General features: G+C 33.8%; 1 protein-coding gene across 1 annotated transcript; it reads left to right on the plus strand.

Moving 5' to 3' along the window:
* The first annotated feature begins 684 nt into the window (after window positions 1-684).
* Window positions 685-21,089, plus strand: LOC145293509 (uncharacterized). The gene is made up of 2 exons (XM_080140026.1): window positions 685-1,647; window positions 20,017-21,089. The coding sequence occupies exons 1-2, from the start codon at window positions 1,385-1,387 to the stop codon at window positions 20,282-20,284; spliced, it is 531 nt and encodes a 176-aa protein (XP_079996152.1). The 5' UTR covers window positions 685-1,384; the 3' UTR covers window positions 20,285-21,089.
* Window positions 21,090-21,986: the final 897 nt, after the last annotated feature.

The raw sequence follows: 21,986 nt of genomic DNA on the forward strand, positions 1-21,986 counted from the left end.
TAATGTATTTATTTATTGTATAGGGAAAATATAAGCCAAGCTGATTAATAAATACATATATATTAAATTATACATTTTTCTAAATCAATATACTTTAACTGTAAATATAAAAATCCGATAGCAAAAATAAAAAAAAGTTACTTCCATTAACTATTATAGCGCCAATAGCATCTGTAGAATTGACAGAAAATAATATACACACCAAATGATGACGTTGCTGATATTGTGTAAAACGTTGACGTTTCTACACATAACTTTGGAGGTGCCTAAGGTTCATTGGGAGCATCTTAAGATAGTCGACAGATCGATTTTTTTTTTAATATGTCGTTTTAAGCAAAAAAACAATATTACGTACTTAATTATCATGTCGAAAATAGTAATATATCCGAAAATTACGAAAATTCATCGAGTAGAACAGCTGCTCTCGTGTTTTAGTAAAAAAAAAAAAAGTCTATCGCTATGAGGCTAAAATGTTGGTCGCCATTAAAATGTAATCTAAAATTTGCGTTCAGAGTTACGTCCCCTATGTCTGAACTCTTTACTTTCCTCTTTTATAACATTTAAGAAAAATACAAGTTTACCCAATTTTCCGTAAAATTTACTTTTAACTATAAATAACTTTCTATTCGATGAATTTTCGTAATTTTTTTATATATTACTATTTTCGTCATGAAAATGTTTTTTTTTGTTTTTTTTTGCTTCAAACGACATATTAAAAAAAAATCTCCGGTTCGTCGTATACGTAAAACGTTATAAATAAAAACTAGACAGTAAAAATATAGTTGCTATCTTTATAAACAAGTCGAGAAAGAGCCTAGGCTAATGGCATATAACAAGAAAATTATTAAATTGAGTCAAAAGATGCCAAGAATAAATACAAAGGAAAAAGGTCATTAATTTACTATTTATTTTTTGTGTGAAATTGTTTAACAAAAAAAAAAGATTTTTTTTTCCCAAAAACAAAAATAGTTCCCTGAATGAACTTGAGTTATCATCCTTTCTCGACTTAGTTTATTATGGTGACTTTTTACCTGGTCGAGATTTAATTTTCAGTGTTACTATGAAACTTGCTATAACTTAGTATTTTTAATTTTTGTTTAATTTTAATGAAAAGTAATTTTAATGAAAAAAAAATGTTTTAGTATAAATACAGAAACCAATTTTGACTAAATAATTTACGTTTTAATTAAGGACGGTACATTTTTAATAAGGAACATTTATTAACTCGACACCGGCAAGTTATAAAGTCATAAAAAAAATAAATAAATAAATGAAAAGAATCTCCCATCGCCATTTGTAAAAAAGTTTATCTTCAGCAAACATAGGTCCCCGTAAGGATGTATTTTGCTGTTCCCTCTCCCTTTTTAAGAGATTTGGGGGCAGAATGAGCGACTTGGTGGCTGAGTTAAACCAGAAACGAATCAAACTGTTGGCCATCGATTTTGACCAGACTTTATTGACCATTCATACTGGTGGCATGTGGAAGGGTGGAGTGGCGAAATTGTTGGAACATGTCCGGCCGAGTGTGATTCAATTAATAGAGGCCGCCCTGCTCGACCCAAACTCCTCCATTTGGGTCTCCATTGTCACATATTCTATGCAACCTTGGCTTATAAGGGAATTGCTTAATCAGGCCATACCCAACGGGTAAGTCAGTTAACAATCACAACAACCAAAAGTTTAGCTGCTTATATAGTTCAGCCCCCATGGCGGACGATATTATTGCCTCGGTAAAATCAGGTAGCGATTTGCATTAACAGCTGAAAGGTGACCATGCAAAATTAAACTCAGGTTCCAGAAATGGAAAACGGAAACTTTTTTTTTTTTTTTTTTTTACTGATATTGTTGTACTATTTTGTTTATTTGTAAAATGATTATTTTTATAGTTTTTGTAGTTTTGGAAACTGCTTTGCTTTTCAATGTTATTGTAAGCATTACTGACAAATTAAGGAAATATCGTTCGGAACTAATTAATAAGTTTTTTTTTTTCCTCATCTGTGGTCCATTTACGTTAAAAGTAAATACTTTTACAAAATATAAGCATTTTAAGTTCTCTGAATATTCGATTTGAGCGGAAGTAACGTAAACAAAAGTGGTTACTTTTGCTATTTTAGGTAAATTAAAGTGCTTATAACGATTAAATATTCATTTTTAACGCAAATATGCCACAAATGAGTAGATACAGCAAAATAAATCGTTTGAAACTGCCCAACAGGATTTGGGCATAACTTTAATTTTTAGTCGCGTGGACATTTTTATTTTTATTTTAGTGGATTGTTGCGTTTCATGAGACCCTTTCCTTGATGTCAACATTATATACTCTCTTCCAAATTGTATTTTTAAAATTGTTTATTTTATGGTGGTGGGGGGGGGGACATTCCTTGACTCCCTTAAAGCACGTCGAAAACAAATAAGTGCTTATGCAAAATACGGACCGTGCTGAAATAATGATGTTATAATTTAGAAACCGATTCCTAACATGAGATGGCGTTTTGTAACTATTCCGTATTTTCACCTAACAATTTAATAAACAAAAGATACCGTAAAGATTTGATTTTAACTTGAAAATCCTAAAATAATTAATTAATAGCACGGTCTTTATTAAGAAGTATCAAAATGACGTATGTATAATACAAACTCGGTGAAACGCAATTTGCAAAAAGCAGCGTTACTGGATTTTTTTTTTTTTTTTTTTTTTTTTAATTTCTGAAACCATTATATAAAAAAAAAATATTGGAAATATCAGTAAAAAAAAATACAACGTAAACAAGTGTTTTTATTTACTTTTTCGTTCCGTTTCGGGAACCCGAGCTTAATTCTATGTAGTCGCCTTTTGCGTATTTTCTTAACTAGTTGTCAGATTATCGAAGCAATACTCAACTGACAGCCATGAGAGCTAATCTATATAAGTACCAAAGTTTTTACGTATTAAAATATCGTAACAAGGAGTAGTGGTCCTACGTGTTACAATTACATACACACGTATGTCACCAATTTTTGTGTGTGGGGGGGGGGAGTAAACTCAAACTAATTAATCGATCATTATAAAGGTACTTGTTTAGTTTAATGAAGACTAGAAAGAAAAGGAAAATATTAAAAAAAAAAAAAAAAAAAAATGGTAACTATGAAGAATTACTCCACCCTCGAAAATTCCTTTAAAATTACCACTCCTTCAGGTTTTCGGGGTCGCTGAAAACGAAAATAGCCTTTAAAATTATGGCAAACGAGTAGTTTCCAAGATATGAAGAAATGTTAGTTTTTAAAAAGTCGGTGATCACTTTTCTATATTAATTTAACGTAAAATAAGCACCCACTTTGTGGCCACGATTTTTCCACCCTCGGAAAATCCTTTAAAATTACCACTAACTTTTAAAATTATCATCACCTTTTTTTTTCTTTTTTGAGGGGGGGGGGCTGCCGGTTGGTTTTCATTCTTTTTTTGAGGGGGATATTCAATTATAAAACTTGTATAGTTTTTTTCACAGGTGCTTATGCAGTTTAATTAACTATTTTAACTTAAGTAACGCGCCGGCATTAACCGAGCAGAAGAACTGTTGAATATTTTACAAAAATTCTGTTTACGTTTGGTGAGAGGCGCCGAGGCGGTGAAGGGACGAGGGTCACGAGGGGGTGTTGTGGCTGCCGCCACAACACCCCCCGCCTCTTCACCGCCTCTCACCAAATGTAAACAGTTTTTGTAAAATATTAAACAGTTTCTCCTCAAAACAGTTAATTAAACTGCATAAGCATCTGTTAAAAGACAATACAAGTTCTATAATTGAATATCCCCCTCCAAAAAAAAAGAACGAAAACCAAACCGGCAGTCCCTCCCTCCCTCAAAAAAAAAAAAGAAAAAAAGGTGATCATAATTTTAAAAGTTAGTGGTAATTTTAAAGGATTTCCCGAAGGTGGAAAGACCCCCCCCCCCGGAAAAATCGTGGCCACAAAGTGGGTGCTTATTTTACGTTAAATTAATATAGAAAAGTGATCACCGACTTTTTAAAAACTAACATTTCTTCATATCTTGGAAACTACTCGTTTGCCATAATTTTAAAGGTTATTTTTGTTTCCAGCGACCCCGAAAACCCTTAAGAGTTGTAATTTTAAAGGAATTTTCGAGGGTAGAGTAATTCTTCATATTTACCAAAAAAAAAAATATATATATATATATATATATATATATATATATATATATATATATATATTGTAGTACTAAGTACCCCCTTATGGAATTAAGTTCTCATAAAAAAAAAAAAAATTCACTTAATTTGATTAAGTAGGTTTTAGAGGAAAATCAAATTTTAATGAGATCGATCGTGTCGCGGCCATCTTGCTTATTTCGCGGACGAGGAGGGGAGGGGTGCCTTTAAACGAAAAAGGATTAAAAGGGGACAGAGTAAATCTGTAAAATAAGTGAACTGAAAAAAAAAAAAAAAATATTTATCCAGATATTTTTTTCTGCCTATGTTTCAAAATAATCTCGTCAAATTTTGACAAACTTTAAACGGTAATAATGGAGTTATGTCCCTTGGCGGCCCCCTCGTCGTCTGCGAAATAAGCAAGATGGCGGGATACGATCGATTTCATTAAAATGTTATTTTCCGCTGTGTAAAAAAAAGTGAAATCTTTTATGAGAACTTTATTTCATAACGGGTATGTACAAATATATATATATATATATATTCCATTTGATGTTTTAATTAAACTAAACAAGTACCCTTATGAATCTTGGAACACGACTCTTAGGCGTAAGGGTGGCTAATGTGAACTATATTTTATGCAAAGGAATGAAAATTTTTTTTGTATAAAAATTCAGATGCCTCCGATTTTTATGAAATTTTAATATTACACAAATATTTTTGCTGCTTGTTAAGATAGTCGACAGATCAATTTTTTCTAAATATGTGGTCTTAAGCAAAAAACAGTACTTAGCTGTCATGTCAAAAATAGTAATATATCCAAAAATTACGGAAATTTATTGAGTAAAAAAAATTATTTATAGTTAAAAGTAATTTTTTCGAAAAATTGGTAAATTATATTTTCCCTAGATGTGAACACCTTGAAGATTGCGAATACAGAGGGCATACTTATTTCCTTTTTCATCACTTTAATGGCTAACATACTGTTTTAGTCCATAGCGGTATACATTTTTATTAAAAACACAATAGCAGTTCTACTTGATGAATTTTCCCAATTTTTGGATATATTACTATTGTCGACATAACAATTAAGGAAGTACTGTCGTTTTTGCTCAAAACCACATATTTATAAAGCATCGGTCTGTCGACTATCTTAACAAGCACCATTTTTTTTTTTTTTTTCTTTTTTTTTAAATTATATATAAATATATATATAAATAAATGACAAGTCTATATTCCAAATTTCATTATGTTGACCATCTTACAATTCATTCTTTTAATTCAGTTAACACTTACAATTTTTGACAGTATCTGTATCATAGCACAAAATCAATCACTGAATCTATTATGCTCTTTCCTCATCAGAAGAAATAGCAACAATCCACCAAAAGGAAATAGAATGTGTTTGGACAACTTAAAAAAATCCGAAAATTGGAAGAGAAGTTGCAAATACCTTTATAGTTTTCTTTCATTATACCATTTGTCATTATCTGTGTTATTTCTCTCTCTCTCTCTCTCTCTCTATATATATATATATATATATATATATATATATATATATATATATATATATATATATATATATTTGGGTTGTTAGAAGGAAATGGATCATAATATAGACATTGTCAAATAGTTTGGATTCGTATTAAACTTGGTATAGTCATTAAACACCATATATAAATACAATTCCCTGAATTTCTTATTTCTGTTATGGTAAAGATTAAATATTTTACAGACAGGAAAGCTGTGTCAATGCATAAGGAAATCAAACTTTTTTAATTTAATTTTTATATTTTGTTTATTAAATTAAGTTATAGGATGTGTTTTCAAATTCACAGCGGAGTCACCAATTTTACAGGATCGATTTTCGGGAATGTATTTTAGCGGCACCATTGAAGGTAAATTTAGCAGTGTCGTCAATCAATAGAAAGGGTTACCAACTTACATCCCATAATAAAGAATGTCCCAGCCTGTTTACTGTATTCATACGCGAGGGAGTGTAACATAGTTCCTTTTCTTTTATGTGTGCGATTGTCATGTTTGTACATGTTCTTCTTACACTTGGGTGTTTCAAAGCGGTGATCGCTGTGATATGTTCCTGCCGGGCATTTATTCCGACCGGGCATAGCAGTTGCTACATCACTCCTTTCCTAGACGAGAAGTCGATCTAAAGAGAAAGAAAAAAACAACTCTCTGAGTATAAGGAGCAAATCGGAGTGGACACTTTGTGTCTGCCGGATTTGGTGGAAGTTGTAGCATGGTATCGTTAGGTGTGGCAGTAGTTAAAGAATCTAGAGATTTGAGTCTGTCTCACTGTGGTACTATGGTTTGTATTGTCGAAAAACACTTTCTTCAGTTGATCAACGCTGAAAGTAATGGCTGCCATTCTTATCTATCACAAAATGTTTCGGATATCTTTTAAGAACCTTGTAAGGACTAGAGTAGGGCAGTTGCAGACGCGTGGATACTCCATCATTTCGTACGAAAACATGCGTCTGTGTGTGTATATCCTGAAGAAGGTGAATTGTTGTCTTTTGAGCCCTTGGTTCGACATGCAAGGGTCTCAACATGTACTTCCTCAAGCGAGATATATATATCTAGTTGTGTCTAGCATGCTTCTAATGGCGGTCAGTGCAATCATTTGTCCTAATAAGGTCAGAGGTGTTCCATACACGATCTCGGCAGCTGTTAGTCTAATGTCCATTTTAATCACAGATCTGATACTGAGAAGTATGAGAGGGGGGAATTCCATCCAATTATTGGGATCAAGCTGTGCCTTTAAAGAAGCCTTCAGTTGGCGATGGAAGGATTCGACCAAGCCGTTCGAGGATGGGTGATAAGGTTTGGTACATATATGCTTGCATCCAAGTAAAAGTGAAAGCTCAGTGAAAAGATGGGAATCAAACTGTTTACCCCTGTCAGTAGTAATAATTTCCAGCACAACAAATTTTGATATCCATGATGAAATGAGCAGAGATGTCAGTGATGAGTCATTAGGAGAATCTGTCAACGCAAGTGAGCAGATACGTAAAGTTCTTTGGTGGTAATGGACCCACTATGTCGATGTGAACATGTTTAAACTGAGCCTCAGGAATAGGGAACTTTGCTAGGGGGTTCTTAATATGGTGTGTGACTTTGGATTTCTGGCAAGGGATACAACTTTGTGACGAGTTGCGTACATCCTTGTTAATTGCAGTCCATATGAAACGTGATGTCACCAATTTTTGTGTTGCTCATATGCCTGCGTGCGATAAATTGTGTAATCTCGAAAAAACTGCTCGTCTGTATTGGAAAGATATATATGAACGTTCGTGTCCAGTTGAAGTGTTGCACCAAATAAAATTGTTTGAGAAAGGCAAGAGAACTTGTTGAAACTGGAAGACCATCGTAAGTTGTTTGATTCTTCATCACTCTCCTGGTCCCTAGCGATATGAAGATCCATATTGTGAACAGGTTGAAGGGCGTTGATGATCACTGCTGGCAATGATGTAGGTAAAAACCACGTTGGTGGGCGAATTGTCTAATGTGCTGGCTGTGGGACTGCTAATCCATAGCAGGACCATGTATGATGTTATTTTTGCTGGAATCAAGGCTGCCAATTTGTAGAGAGGACCAAGGTAGGGAAGTTGTGATTTGTTTAATTTTCGATTTTTGAGTGGTTATTGGCATAAATTGTTACTTTGAGACCAGTGTCGCTAGTTTGTAAGGAGGTCTGTGTTTGCACGTGTCGCTGATTTACTGATGTTGTATTAGATGACTGGAAAATAAAGATTAGTTTTGTTTTTTGTTTTTTTCCTGTCAGAATCTGTTCGTTTCTTTTTTATAACATTATTTTCAGCTTGCGTGTTAATTTTTTATTTTTAAATGAAGTGATCCACGATTGTTTTTGCAAAATAAGAAATTTTATGAGACCCACAAGTAGTTTGTGGGGAGTGCCGAGGTATCATGTGATAGCAAAATCACAATGTGGTTGAACTAGGTCAGCTCGCTGTGTATCCTTTGAGTATAAAATTGGGCCTTTACATGTGCAAAATAAAGTATGGGGTCGTCTACCCAAAAGCGTAGTCAAATTTGATGGCACAGTATCATTCTCCATTGTGTGTTGTCGTTTGGTAATTTCTTGATCACTGTCTGTATACCGCAGAAGTTATGATTTATTGAATTAATAAAATGTTCGCCATCGCAATTTTATTAGCAATGTTATTTGAAATGAGCAATCCGCATTCTGTCTGAGCGTACATCAGATTCCGAATTCACGGCAGTCCCCAATTGTAAGATCGCTGTGAATTTATATAAAATAATGAACATTTGGTTCGCGTGTGAGGAATATTCTTTTGAAGTGTTCATACATATGGGTTTCTCTTGGTCAAAAGGTTCGATAATGATGGAGGACTGATGTGATTTTGCGTATCGCACGAGGCTTGAAATTTCACATAATAGTTTAATAAGATTCTGTAAAAATTGAATTTAATTTGAAAATCCCATCTTAAAAAAAAAATTGCATGGTCCGTATTCTGTATAAGTACTGTAGATTTATACTGGTTTGGCTCGTAAGGTCACTAGGCCCAACTTATACAGAAGGTTTAAGTAATTGATAAGGTTTGGGGGGGGGGAATAAGGTAGGTAGAAGAAAAGATTAAAAAGGATGGCAAAAGATGGCTTTTCAGGGTAGAAGTGAACACCTTTACCAATATTATCAGAGATGGCTTAGTATTGTTGTGCTCGAGGCATATTCTATTTAACTTGTAGATGGTACACATCACTCCTATCATTCTGGATCATTGACTTGGGTGTAACGGTAACTAAATGGTGACTCCCCATTCTCCACAACTCCCAAATTGGAGCCTCCCTACCAGATGTATTTTAGTGGAGCTTTCTATAACCTATATACGGCATAATTGCGTTGACATACCGGTTCTCGTCAGATCACCAAAGTTAAGCAACGTTGAGCCTGGTTAGTATCAGATGAGTGACCATTTGGGAATTCTAAGTGCTGTATGTGCTCTCCATTTATCTCGGCATTTGTTTCCAGTCGTCCTGTGCTTCACTTGCTACTGGTATTTAACAATGTCGTCTCAGAAGAAGTGTGGTTGGAGATTGTGCACCTCCTGCCACAAAAAATTTCATGCGCAGGCAACCCTTCATGTGTATCCTTAGTCTGTCCAAGACTGAAGGAGCCTGTATAACATATATACATGTGTCTTCTAGTGGTTACATTGTATGAAAGTGTATCTATGTGTATTCGTTTAAGGCCATCTAGTTGTGAACGTCTAGAGTTCATTATGTGTGTATATACATTTAAATACAGTTCATGACAAGACAATAATATACATAAATACCTTTACAACACAAAGGATAAATAACATTTGGGGTTTCAACATCTGACCAATCGGGAACATACCTGGTCCATCTTTGTCTTGATTTGACAGATCCTCGGAAAAGCTGCAAATGAAGATTTGTGCAACTCTGTCTTGGTGGCATTTACAGCAGCTTTATTTCGGTTATTTCCCCCCCCCCCATTGGAAAGCTGCAACGCTGGTCCTAGACTTTTCATATCAACATTTTCCACTACTTGAAGCTATTGCTGTCCATTACCATCTTTTTTCCCTCTCTTTCTGCTTGCGCCTGCTCTCTGATTCCCAAATCTTGACTAACTGATACATGTATTTTGAAGCTTTCTCCTAAGATTCACATCATCTTAAGTGACCTATGTCTGACTCTAGAGGTCGGACCTATTAAATTGTTTGTGCTAATTATGAAAACTAACCTTCCTTTCTATTAAAACATTTTAACATAAATAATTTTATCTGTAAATATTTATTTCTTTATGATAAAATTCTTTCTGACATTCTATTTTTACAAATATTATAATGATCATAAAAATCGTTGACGAGCCCGTTTTTCGGCATTGCTCTGTCTGTATCTAACATCAAATGTATTTTGAGCTATCCAGATTCATAAAGATTTTGTTTGAATTATTCAGACTACTGTTTTCATCTTGGTTGTTGTAATCCAAATTTCGCCCGATGTAATCTCCAACCATCTTCAGTTGCATCTTTTTCAATTTTAGTCCAACTCTTGACTTGGAATTTTGAACTGACCAGAGGTTACATCGGTTGAAATGTAAATAACAACTTATATAAGAATCATATAAATATATTTAAATAACAATTAAGCAAAAAAAAAAATAAATAAATTTTGGAGAATTGCTAATTTGTACGTACTTTCAGGATTAGATATCCAAGAAAATTTCAGAAGTTACCTCATCAATTCTGAGTTTCACTGATTACTTTCAAATGTTGATTTTCACTGAATGAACAGAATATATTATTGAGGCTTTTTTGTGTTTTAAAAAGTTCTTTAATGAAAAAAAATATTTCTATATAATCTGAACCCAACTGTTTTTTTTTTTGGTTTTTTTTTACATCCTAGCCTAACCATTTTAGCAAAGGTAAATGAAAAGGTATCCAAATAACTTCAAATGCAAACTGTCAAAAGTAATGAGAGTATTCGAAATATTACATAAAGTATAAATTTTTCTAGCTGATTGAAAAATAGTTGTCTGCCAACTAACAATGGATTTTTGCATATTTCAGTAAAAATGTCAGAATTTGAATCCTCTGTAGTTGGAACTGCTTACTTTTGCAATTGCAAACTTTTGAATACCTATTCCTAAAAAAAATAGAAATTTGTACTTCTGGGACAATATAAATTGGCAAACCTCCTCTGAAAACATCCTGGGCCCAACTCTTTTCCTGATCTACATTAATGATCTTCCAAATCACATCCTTACATCATTTGTAGACATTTATGCTGATGACACTACCATTTATGGTAGCACATCTAAGACAGTAAACGACCAAGTTCTCTCCGATTCTCTCTCCTCTGATCTTGAGCACGTAGTACAATGGGGAAAGGAGTGGCTGGTTACTTTTAATGCATCTAAAACCAAGCTTCTCTCTTTACATCAACATTCTGATCCACATCTGGCATCAATTGAAATGAATGGCTCTCGTCTTCAGGAGGCCTCAAGTTTTGACAAGCTTCTGGGCTTGATCTTTACTCCTGATCTTAAATGGAACACGTACATTAAATCTGTTGCCAAGGCCGCTGGAAAAATGGTGGGATCTTTCTATCGATCCAGTAGATATCTCACTGCTGATGCAATTCTCTATCTATATAAGAGCCAGGTACGTCCAAGGATGGGAGCCAGGTACGTCCAAGGATGGAATACTGTTGCCACATCTGGACAGGAGCTGCTAGAAAGGACTTGTCCTGCCTTGATAGAGTTCAAAATAGACTTCGTGGCCTCGTAGATGTCCTTTTCTCTTCCCTGCAACCTCTATCTCACAGAAATGTTGCGAGTTTGTCTCTGATGTATCGTTACTTTCCTGGAAAGTGTTCGACTGAGCTTAAGTCTATGGTCCCCCCTCGCCAAACTTTCACAAGAAACACTCGTCTAGTTGAAAACACTATCAATAATTCCCCCCACTCTTTATCTGTGCCTAAACCTAAACGTAGATTCCATGAACAAAGCTTCTTTCTTAGAACTGCACGCCTGTGGAATTGTCTTCCGTTTTCCTGCTTTCCGGCTGACTACAATATGGTTGTGTTCAAGTCTAACGTAAATAAGTTCTTGATGAGCCATTCCATATAAGTTATCAAATTTACCGAATTTTCATTACTAATGATTACTATATTGTCCAATTTTTACTGTACACTCTTTAATCCTTATCCTTGAGTGGCCTATTGGCCTTGATAATGTGGTGATTCCTGTGTAAAAAAAAATATAATTTTTTTTATGCCCTTCCATATATCTGACTTTTTCTCCCCCCCCCCTAAAAAAAAAAACTCACAGAATATATCTTCCTTAGCAGAAAACAACTGCTCTAAAACACTAGAATTGCCCAGAAATGAGATCATTTAATTTAAATTTATATGCGAAACTGCCCCCCCCCCACCGCACTTAAAATTTTATTTTCCTGCAATTCCCAAAACAATTTTACTCTAAATAATTTATGTGACTGAAATAGAAACTAATCCCTCTAGTTTGATTATTTTTTTTTTTTCTGTTTTGTTTAAATAAATCATTTTATTTAAATGTCACCACCTTTCTTCAAGATGTTTTCTACTCAGTAACAAGGATTGCTATAAAAATAAGAAAACTACGCAACATTTTTTGTTGAAATATTTCAGTGGCATTTATAACTTTCTTTATTTTAACTAGCAACCCCCCCCATCCCCTGCTCACCTCATTTTTGCTAGTTACACAGTACATTTCAAGCAAAGTATGTAGTAAGCATGGCCCAAAATATTGACAAAATGTGATATACATCAAGTTTTATCTTGCACTAGCAGGCATATCCGGTGTTGCTCGGGACAAAATTGTAATAACTCTCTATTAAAACTTCTATCTCGATCTATCTCTCTTTTTCACATCTCTCCCCAACTTCTCTTTCTCCTCTGCCCAGCTTGCTTACATGCAGGCAACACAAGAAATTAATAACACTGAAAAAACAAAACCTGATCCAGTTGACCTCCCACAGAATGAATAATTCTTTATAAGTTTGAGATAGTATTCATCCAGAGCAATGCTGACGAAAAATATACCAATTTTGTAGGTGTTTGTTTTGTAGTTTTCTTACTTTTGGCTGAATATGCACATTTATTTTTAATTTTTATTACATTTTCACCCCAAACAAGGCACATTGCCACTTTGTTTTAGGGGGCTACTATCAGGGACATAAGCATCAGGGGTACTGTGTAGGAAGTTGAGCAGCAAGATGTCTGTTCACGTTGCACTTGAACTTCTGCATGTCAGTACAGTCAGGGAAGCAGAGACCCGGAAGGGAATTCCAAAGTCTAGCTGTTCTGGGGAAGAAACTACTGGAGTAGAAGGCTCTCTTACATCTAGGGATCTCTACCGTGAAGGGGTGGGATTTAGCTGCTTGTCAAGTTTGTCAGGGGTATACGTCGAGGGGGCACAAGTGTTTGCAGTTCCTCAGAGTATTCACCGTTAAAGTATTTGTAGAACAGGCAGAGGGATGCAACATTTCATCGATGTGACAGACGCTGAAGTTTAGCTGACAGTTCAGGACCTATCAGATTGGCGACTCTCTTTTGAACTTTGTCTAGGAGCGAGAGACTAGTGGCAGATGCACCAGCCCAAATATGACCACAATACTCCATACATGGGCGAATGGTGGCCTTATAGAGGTATAGGATACTTTCAGGCGTTAATAGCTTTCTAGCACGGTAGAGAACCCACCTTCTTTGCAGCGGTCCTGGCAATGTTCTCAATGTAATTGTTCCAACTCATCTTTCCTGTGAATGTTAGGCCGAGGAGTTTAAAAGATGTACTTTCTAGATAAATAGTCTTTGGCCATTGCTGTTGGCGGTAGGGAAGGTTTCTTGTAATTATTGAAGGAAACAAGTTTAATCTTGGCAGCATTGAAGGTGACCATTCATTTTTGTCTCCATTCCACTATGGATCAGAGGTTTTTCTCTAGTGTTTCTGCCATTTCTTTAGATATGTGTGTTCATTTGTTTTCCTGTCGTGTCTGTTATAGAGCATGGTGTCGTCAGCATACATACCCATCTCACAGACAATTTTGTCAGGGAAGTCATTTATGAATATTAGGAATAACAGAGGTCCAAGGATAGACCCCTGAGGCACTCCCGCATTTATATCATATTGTTTAGATGTACGACCGTCAAGGACAACTTGGATTTTTCTCTTATCTAAGAAGGATCTAATTATGTTATGTATTCTTCCAGTGATGCCGTACGATCTGATTTTCTTGAGACCCTCATGCCATACCCTGTCAAAAGCCTTAGATATATCTAGAACTACCGCTCTACCCTCCCCCACTTTGTCTAGTGACTAGTATATACGTTCTGAGATTACAGTTAGGATGTTTGCTGTGGAACGGGCTTGCCTAAATCCATATTGTTGGTCAGTCAGAAGTTTAGCATCTGTAAGGTGATGGACTAGAGCTTGGTTAATTATGGTCCCAAATATTTTGGCGAAAAGTGGGAGGAGGTCTATGGGGCGATAATTTACTGGGTCAGTTCTTTCGCCAGAATTCTTGAAAACTGGCACTATAGAAGCAGTTTTCCAGCAGGCAGGAAAGCAAGATTCATTAAGGCATTTGTTGTAAAGTTTGGAGAGAACTGGAGCTCGTATAAACAACCACCCTTTATAACTGAGAATTTTTTTTTTTTTTTTTTTTTTTTTTTTTTAGAGGTCTTAAATGTATGAAAAAAAAACAAACAAACTTTAATTCACCATAAACTAGACTGATTACTACTGGAGTATAAGGGGCTGTTATGATAGGGGTCAGATTTATACTGAGGAAGCATGAGTAGGGAGTTGAGCAGCAAGATCTTTGTTCACATTGCATTTAAATTTCTGTGTTGGTACGGTCGGGGCCAGAGATAAAAATTCCAAAGTCAAGTGGTCTGAGAAAAAAGTTATTAGTGAGAAATCTTCCGTCATCCAGAAACTTCTACAGAAAAGCAGTGATTTTACTGTTAATATGGTACATTGTGTGGTATTTGGGGGAGGGGGGTTACATGTGCGGTAAGTTCATCAGAGCACATTCTGTAGAAATAAATTGTAAAACAAGGATACAGGTCCTGTTATGTTAAAACTTTGTACATCTATACTCGTATAGTTTCTTTTTCGTATGTATTGATATTCATATTATAAACCCTTTTTTTCTATTAATTTAAAAAGAAAATACGATTTTGTTATATATGGGTCATGGAATTGCATTCATCTGCAAAAGATCTAGTTAATTTGCATGTTCTTTTAAACATTCATTTTAATTAATTCCCTTTTAGTATCTATTTTTTGTTTTCTTATGGGATTATCATCTTTAGTTAATTATGTGTAATTATATTCATGCAGATATTCTACATGATTTATACTTGCGTAATATTTGCATAAAAAGGTTATAGTAAACACAAACCTTTTTCTATATATATATATATATATATATATATATATATATATATAATTCAACAGACAAACAACGTCGCCGCCCAGAAGAGCCATGACAGTCAACGAACCAGAAGCCTAAGACTCGAGTTTCACCCTCATTTGGGCTCATCAGTTAGACACATCTGAATTCAGGATTCGAAACCGAGCCTCTTGCATGTGAGGCAAGCACTCTACCAACTGAGCAAACGCTCCGCACACAAGAATTTCTATTAACCAACACAGATCAAGCAAACCGTGCCGAAATCCGACTGTGAAATGAACCTACTTCATCTCGACAAGGGACGCGGCCATCCAACCAGCTAATAACCCCAAGCCGATGTCTCACAAGTAGGAGTTTTAACTCGAAAGGACGATGCCATCCAGCAATGCTAACCAAGCGAGTAACTTATAATAGGATTTTCAGAATGTTAGAGATTATATATAATAAATTCCACAGCCAAACAACGTTGCAGCCCACAAGAGCCATGACAGTCAACGAACCGGAAGTCCAAGACTCGAGTTTCACCCTCATTTTGGCTCATCAGTTAGAAACATCTTAACTCAGGATTCAAAACTATTAACACTTGCCTCACATGCAAGAGGCTCGGGTTTCGAATCCTGAGTTCGGATGTGTCTAACTAATGAGCCCAAATGAGGGTGAAACTAGAGTCTTGGACTTCCGGTTTGTTGACTGCTATGGCTCTTGTGGGCTGCGATGTTGTTTGGCTGTGGCATTTATCATATATAATCTCTCATTCTGAAAATCATATATATATAATAAATTTTGTCTACCAAACTCCTGTCAACTTTTGGTCCACAGACATGAAACTTGATATATTTCAAACTCATGTGAAACGTTATATTTGGATTTTAGCAGGGGGAAAATTGGTGTGAAAATTTAAAAAATGTAATTTGCCAGATGAAAGTCGAACGACTGCATTATGAATATGCATGCGTAACGTAATAGCTATTGGTTCATGTTTTAATTATTAGCCTTGCAGCAAACATGTCTTCATAGCTCGGGCATTAACATCAAAGGAAAAAAATCGTAAGCTAAACGTTTTGGTTTTGATTCTATGTGGTGGACAAGTCCCCTTTTTTTTTTTTCTTTTTTTTTTCTTTTTTTAAATCATTACTATATATTAGGTCCAATATCCCTATATATATATATATAATATTAACTCATTTTTTTCACCCTATGATTTTGACCTTAGTAGGATTAAAAATCAGGACATTTCATGCAAATGCACAAACTGCAGCACAATACCTGAGGTGTGTTATAAGCATATCACCTCTCCACTTACTCTATAATTGTAGATTCCTATATTTTTCCTGTGGAGAGTTCACTGCAACAATCGGTTAAAATCAATGGAAGTAGTAAAATCTTTTCTCTCTAATAGATTCCTCCTTCCCCCGCCACTACTTACACCGTTTCCGGGATCGTTCACAAGGGACAGTTACGAAGGAATGCCGGTTTGCGTTTTCTTTACTTTGTAGATGCTTAAAAAACTGGAATGGAATTTTACTGTGCCTTTTTGTTCTATGCTTTCTACTGGGTGAAACGCATCATGAACTTTAACCGATTCGGAGGGTTATTTATACCATTTTGTTTTTCACTTTATTTCATTTTGTAGTTTCTTAAAAAAAAAAACGACATGGAATTTTAACGTTCCTTTTCGTTCTATGCTTTCTACTGGGTGCAACACACCATGGACTTAACTAAATCGAAGGGCTATTTATGTCATTTTTTTTTTCTTTTGCTTTTTGCTGTGTTTTTTTTTTTTGTTTTTTCGAACACGTTCGTCATTTTCTCGCCTTATTTTTGCTTTTTGTTTTTCCGATTTTTTTTTTTTTTTAAACAAGTTTTACGTTTGTTCACTTTTTTGTTTTGGTTTTCCCCATTTTTAATATTTAAACTGTTATTACTTAACTTATTCTTTACTTTACCCCCCCCCCCATTACGCACACATGTCCGAACACCCGGGCAACGCCAGGTACCCCCACTAGTAATATAATAAATACGAAATCTGCATTAATCAAAATATCATATTTAAGCGTATTTTATGACCAGGCAATGCTGGGTGGCCTGCTAGTATTTCTATATATTTAAATATTAAAAGTTTATTTGTATATATTTTTAAAGATTTTTTATTTATTTTTTCAAAGAGTCTATTTCTGTTTCTGAATTTTTGAGATGTGGATTAATTTGTAATATTTGCACTACTGTTCTCATCTTCAGGATAACCTCCAACCTTCAGATGTATCTTGTCGATGCCAAACTCTGGAATCTGTATGGAATTTTCAACACAAAGACCTGTGGTGTAATGGATAAAGTATTAAGTAAAATTCGGTTCTAAATGATACTCTTCTGTAGGTTGGCAGTTCGATCCTTAACTGTTTGAAATTCCATACAGATTCTAGAGGTCAACTCGCCTAAAGAAGATTGGATGCTTCACCGGCTGAAATGTGAGAATATGACGAAATGAGAACAGTAATCTGAATAATGTAAATAATGATCCATTTAATATTTCAGTCAAATAAGTTCCGTGGGTTTCTTGTGCATTTTTTTTTTTTTTTTTTTTTTTTTTTTTTTTTTTTTTGAGTACTTTTGATTTGGGTCATCGTTGGGTGGGACTAGTTTTGGTTAATCTGCAACTGTGTTCTTACTGCCAAGTCCCTCAAACAATCAGTAATTTTTGGCTTTTTAAAATAAACTAGCAGAGGTACCTAGCATTGCCCGGGCCATATAATATATAAAAAATAAAATATTGTATGTGACTGTGCTTACTAAATTTTTACTATGCAATAATTTATATACGAGTTAGAAAAAAAATCCACTGATGTCGGCCTACTGCTATGAATTCAGAATAGGGGCATATGAACAAAAAAAAAGTATTAAGTGGTTATGATTTAAAAAAAAAAAAATATATATATTCATTTGTGATTTACGTAAGTAATGATAATGCATTTAATAATTTATGCATTTAACTCTCAGCTAAATCAATTGCCGCTATATAAAAAAATAAAATAAAATTTGAAATAAGAAAAATGATTTTTATTTTAATTTAATTAACTGCCAATAAAATATTAAAAAAAAATTTGTTTTTTTAGTTTGATGAGTAAATAATACAAAGTACAAAACAAAAAATAAATCTTTTGACCCTGTTTAAATGCTAAAACTTACCAAAATAAACGTTTTCAAAAGTATGGTGAAAAATATTTAAAAAAAAAAAAACAAGAAAAAAAAACACCTGCCGTAAGGTGAGCAAAAACACAAAAACTAATAGTTTGAGACAACCCTATAACCCACTTGGCTATGGCGATAGTCATATCCTGATGTTGCAAATTTATGTACTTAACGTATCCGCGAGGTAAACGGTTCACGCATGTGCAGATTTTTACAGCGTTTAGAGACGATTTTACGTGACCTCCACTCTACCCCATCAGATTCTGCGGTCGTTAAAGTAGAAAAAAAATGGATCTTTTTGTTCTCAATTTCACATGATCTATACAAATACAAGATGTTCTAGTAAAAAATATAATAAATTTATAACTTAAAATATTGCAGCATTAAGAATGTTTTTAAATTCAATTAATAACATTATATAATCAATTCTTAATGCTGCAATATTTTAAGTTATAAATTTATTATATTTTTTACTAGAATATCTTGTCCTTTTCTTTTCCAGTTTTAACAACTAGTCCTTTACTTTTCCATGTTTAAGCTTAACCATATTACTTTTCATGCTCTCATTTTTCTATTGTAATATTTCTATATTTAAAAAAATATTGTATCCGTATAGATTTTTATCACACAACAATAATGTTAAAATATTTCTAGATTCTCTGGATTGGGTTATATTTGAATAGTTCCATTTTAATTCTAATTAGTTGTAATTATTGCTCCAAACACTTTGCTACTCTATCTCTACAAATCTATCGGATGCACTGTTGTCATATTTGTGCTGATGAATTTCTATCCTAATTAAGGTTCAGAGTTCAAAAATCTATCCGAATTGTCTGATTTATTCCTTCCCTGCTTCCTTTGTTTTAGCTATTTAGTCTAGATGTCTTCATTAATTCAATTTAGTAGGGATCTCCAACACTTGCGACCCCCCCCCATAGATAATACAATATAACTGTAATTTAATTGAATATTATCCTAACTTTTTATACCATTTTTTTAAAAGAAGCTTCAAATAAACTAGTAATATTAAAAATATTTTTTTTTTTTTTTTTTCATTCAGTGTACAAAAGTAATGAAAATACAAGACTAAAATCGTGTGTGTACAGTATTGCCGCCTTAGAACAATGTTCCTATGTAGTGATCATTTTGAAGGCAAACACGTTTAAAAAAAATCTAGCAAAAATCAACTAATGGTCAGATTTTCATGAAATTTTCAATGCTCACTCATTTTTAAATTAACTTAAATTTTAAAAGCAGTTTTCATTAAGATATCTGAGGGGAATTTTTTTTTATTTTAGGTGTTCAATCACCCCTATATTTCATGTTACGAAAACTACACAGAATAAACTTGCACTGATAAAAATTGCAACAAGATTTTATCATGTGTTTCTGAATTTTTGAGATAAAAGGATTAATAATTTGGATTATTCAGAATGCCGTTCTTATCTTAAATGTTATTTTCAATGGAACCCTTTATTTAATCTGTGGTGATAGCATGCTGTTGTTCCATCAGCCATGATTGGTTAGTAGTCTTAAGTAATTTGCAATGTAATGTCTGCAAGGATCCACGGCATAAAGTGTATAAAGTATTCGGTAACATTGCATCATTCAAAACATTGTGAGAAAAACGTTAACAAATAATAAGAGAAGTACAGAAGATTTTGTCTGACAGTTTTATTGCAAAGATGTTATCTTTTATCTTTCAGGAATACAAGTCGAATCATTGTCCGAGGCAACACCCCTGACTGGACAAGAAAGGGCACCAGTTGGCAACTGGGAAAAGAAGAACATATCTCCTCGGTTGTCACAGAACTCTACAACCGATCGCATGCCATCATAAAGCCGGAACACATTCTCTTGCTAGATGATGACCCGAAAAACGTTGAGATAGCAAAATCTTTCCAGCATCAGGCCTTCCAAGTTGACCCAGACTTCACACTGGATCAGTTTAGAGAATATCTGGCAACATTGTGATCCCCCGCTTCTCCTTCCCCTTCTCTCTCTTCTTGGGCATTTAAAAAAAACAAACGAAGAGAAAAAAATGAACTTGTCTTTGCCCTATTCCTATATTTGGTCTTGGATCCTTCCCAAAACCTAATGATGAAAATGACAATTTTTAAGAATTCTGACTGATTATGGAGGAGGGGGAGAAGACTCCTTTTCCCCCTCCTCCGTCTTCTTTTCCTTTCTGTTGCCTCCTAACACCTAAATTGATTTTCAGACCCATCTGGTGCCAACGGCCCAATTTCATAATTTTTTTTTTTTTTTTTTCCCCCGTTTTTTTGTATTTTGTTTACTTCCTTTTTAATTACTTTTGTTTTCGACCGTTTTAACATTTTTCTTAAAAATTTAATTTTAAATCTTTTTCTTTCTTTTGAAAAGTCATATTCAAATGTGAAGGTTACTTTATTTTTTAAATATTTTTTCTTTCTTTTCTTAATTTTGAATAAACTTTCTCAAAGTGCCTCAAACAAAACTGATACACATAATTCTATGCATTTAAGAATAAATTTATTGATATTTTTCTTTTTCGGGTTGCAAAGAATCAAGCCTTTGCTGTCTTTTTAATTACACATAACTATATTTGGATAGGCATTAAATAAGCCAAATATTGTAACTTCTCAAATCCTTACACATTGTTTGTATAGACTTTTTTACTATAGAAAATAATTTTTATTGAATGATGTGCAATGATTACAGGATTTATAAATTTAAGTTGTGTTGGGAAAGAAGAATTTTAAGCCAGTAATTTTTTTTAAATTTTTTTTTTTTAATTTTTTTTTTAACCAAAAACCTTTTCTGCAAGTGCCCATTGCTTGAATACCAAAGAAATAATAAATTGAAATCTTTGCTCAAAAACGGTTCCAAATTAAAGATAGAATTAAATATTAGAATATAGTTTTACTTAAAAAAAAAAGAAATAATAATAATAAAGTTTTTCATGTTCATATTTATACAGGCTCAACTAAAATGGTCTGACACCTTTTGGAGGTTTAAAAAAATACAAAACAAGAAATAATACAAAGAAAAATTACATTTTATTAATATACACATAATACCATTTTATTTCAATAAGTTTTAAAAATTGAATTGGCTAGATGCTTCGCATCATTGTAAATACACTGTTGGAGATTTTTTTTAAAAAGTTATTGATAACCTGATCATTTCTTAGGGAAGAGTTACTACAAAAATTGCATGTTTTCAATAGTTTCAGGGTAATAACTGAATAATTTTGATTTTAAATATTCTCACAAGAAGAAATCACACAAATTCAAATCAGATCTTGCGGATCAAACAAGATCCCTGCACAAAGAAATCAAATGATTGTGGAACTTCCATATCGTTCATTGGGAATTTTAGGAGAGTTGTTCCCTGATCGTTTCATTTCTTTGCACAGTGATCTTGGTCAGCCCATGTGATCTCCTGATCACGTGGGCTGACCAAGATCAGCCAAATTTTTTAGACTCCTGTAAATTCTTATGTAGATATTTAAAATCTCTCCTTCTCATCTATTGATAAATTAAGACATGCAATTTGATAAGAAATATCAACTATTCTACAAGAAATGGTCTGTAGTTATAAATAACTTTTGTGAATGTCTCTAACAATGTATTGACAATGATCAGAAGCAAAGATTTGCTGAAATAAAATGGCATATATGTACATTCAGAAAATA

Source organism: Euprymna scolopes, chromosome 2 (genome assembly GCF_053919585.1).
Source record: "Euprymna scolopes isolate OS-2025 chromosome 2, ASM5391958v1, whole genome shotgun sequence".
In the NCBI taxonomy this organism is placed as follows: domain Eukaryota; kingdom Metazoa; phylum Mollusca; class Cephalopoda; order Sepiida; family Sepiolidae; genus Euprymna; species Euprymna scolopes.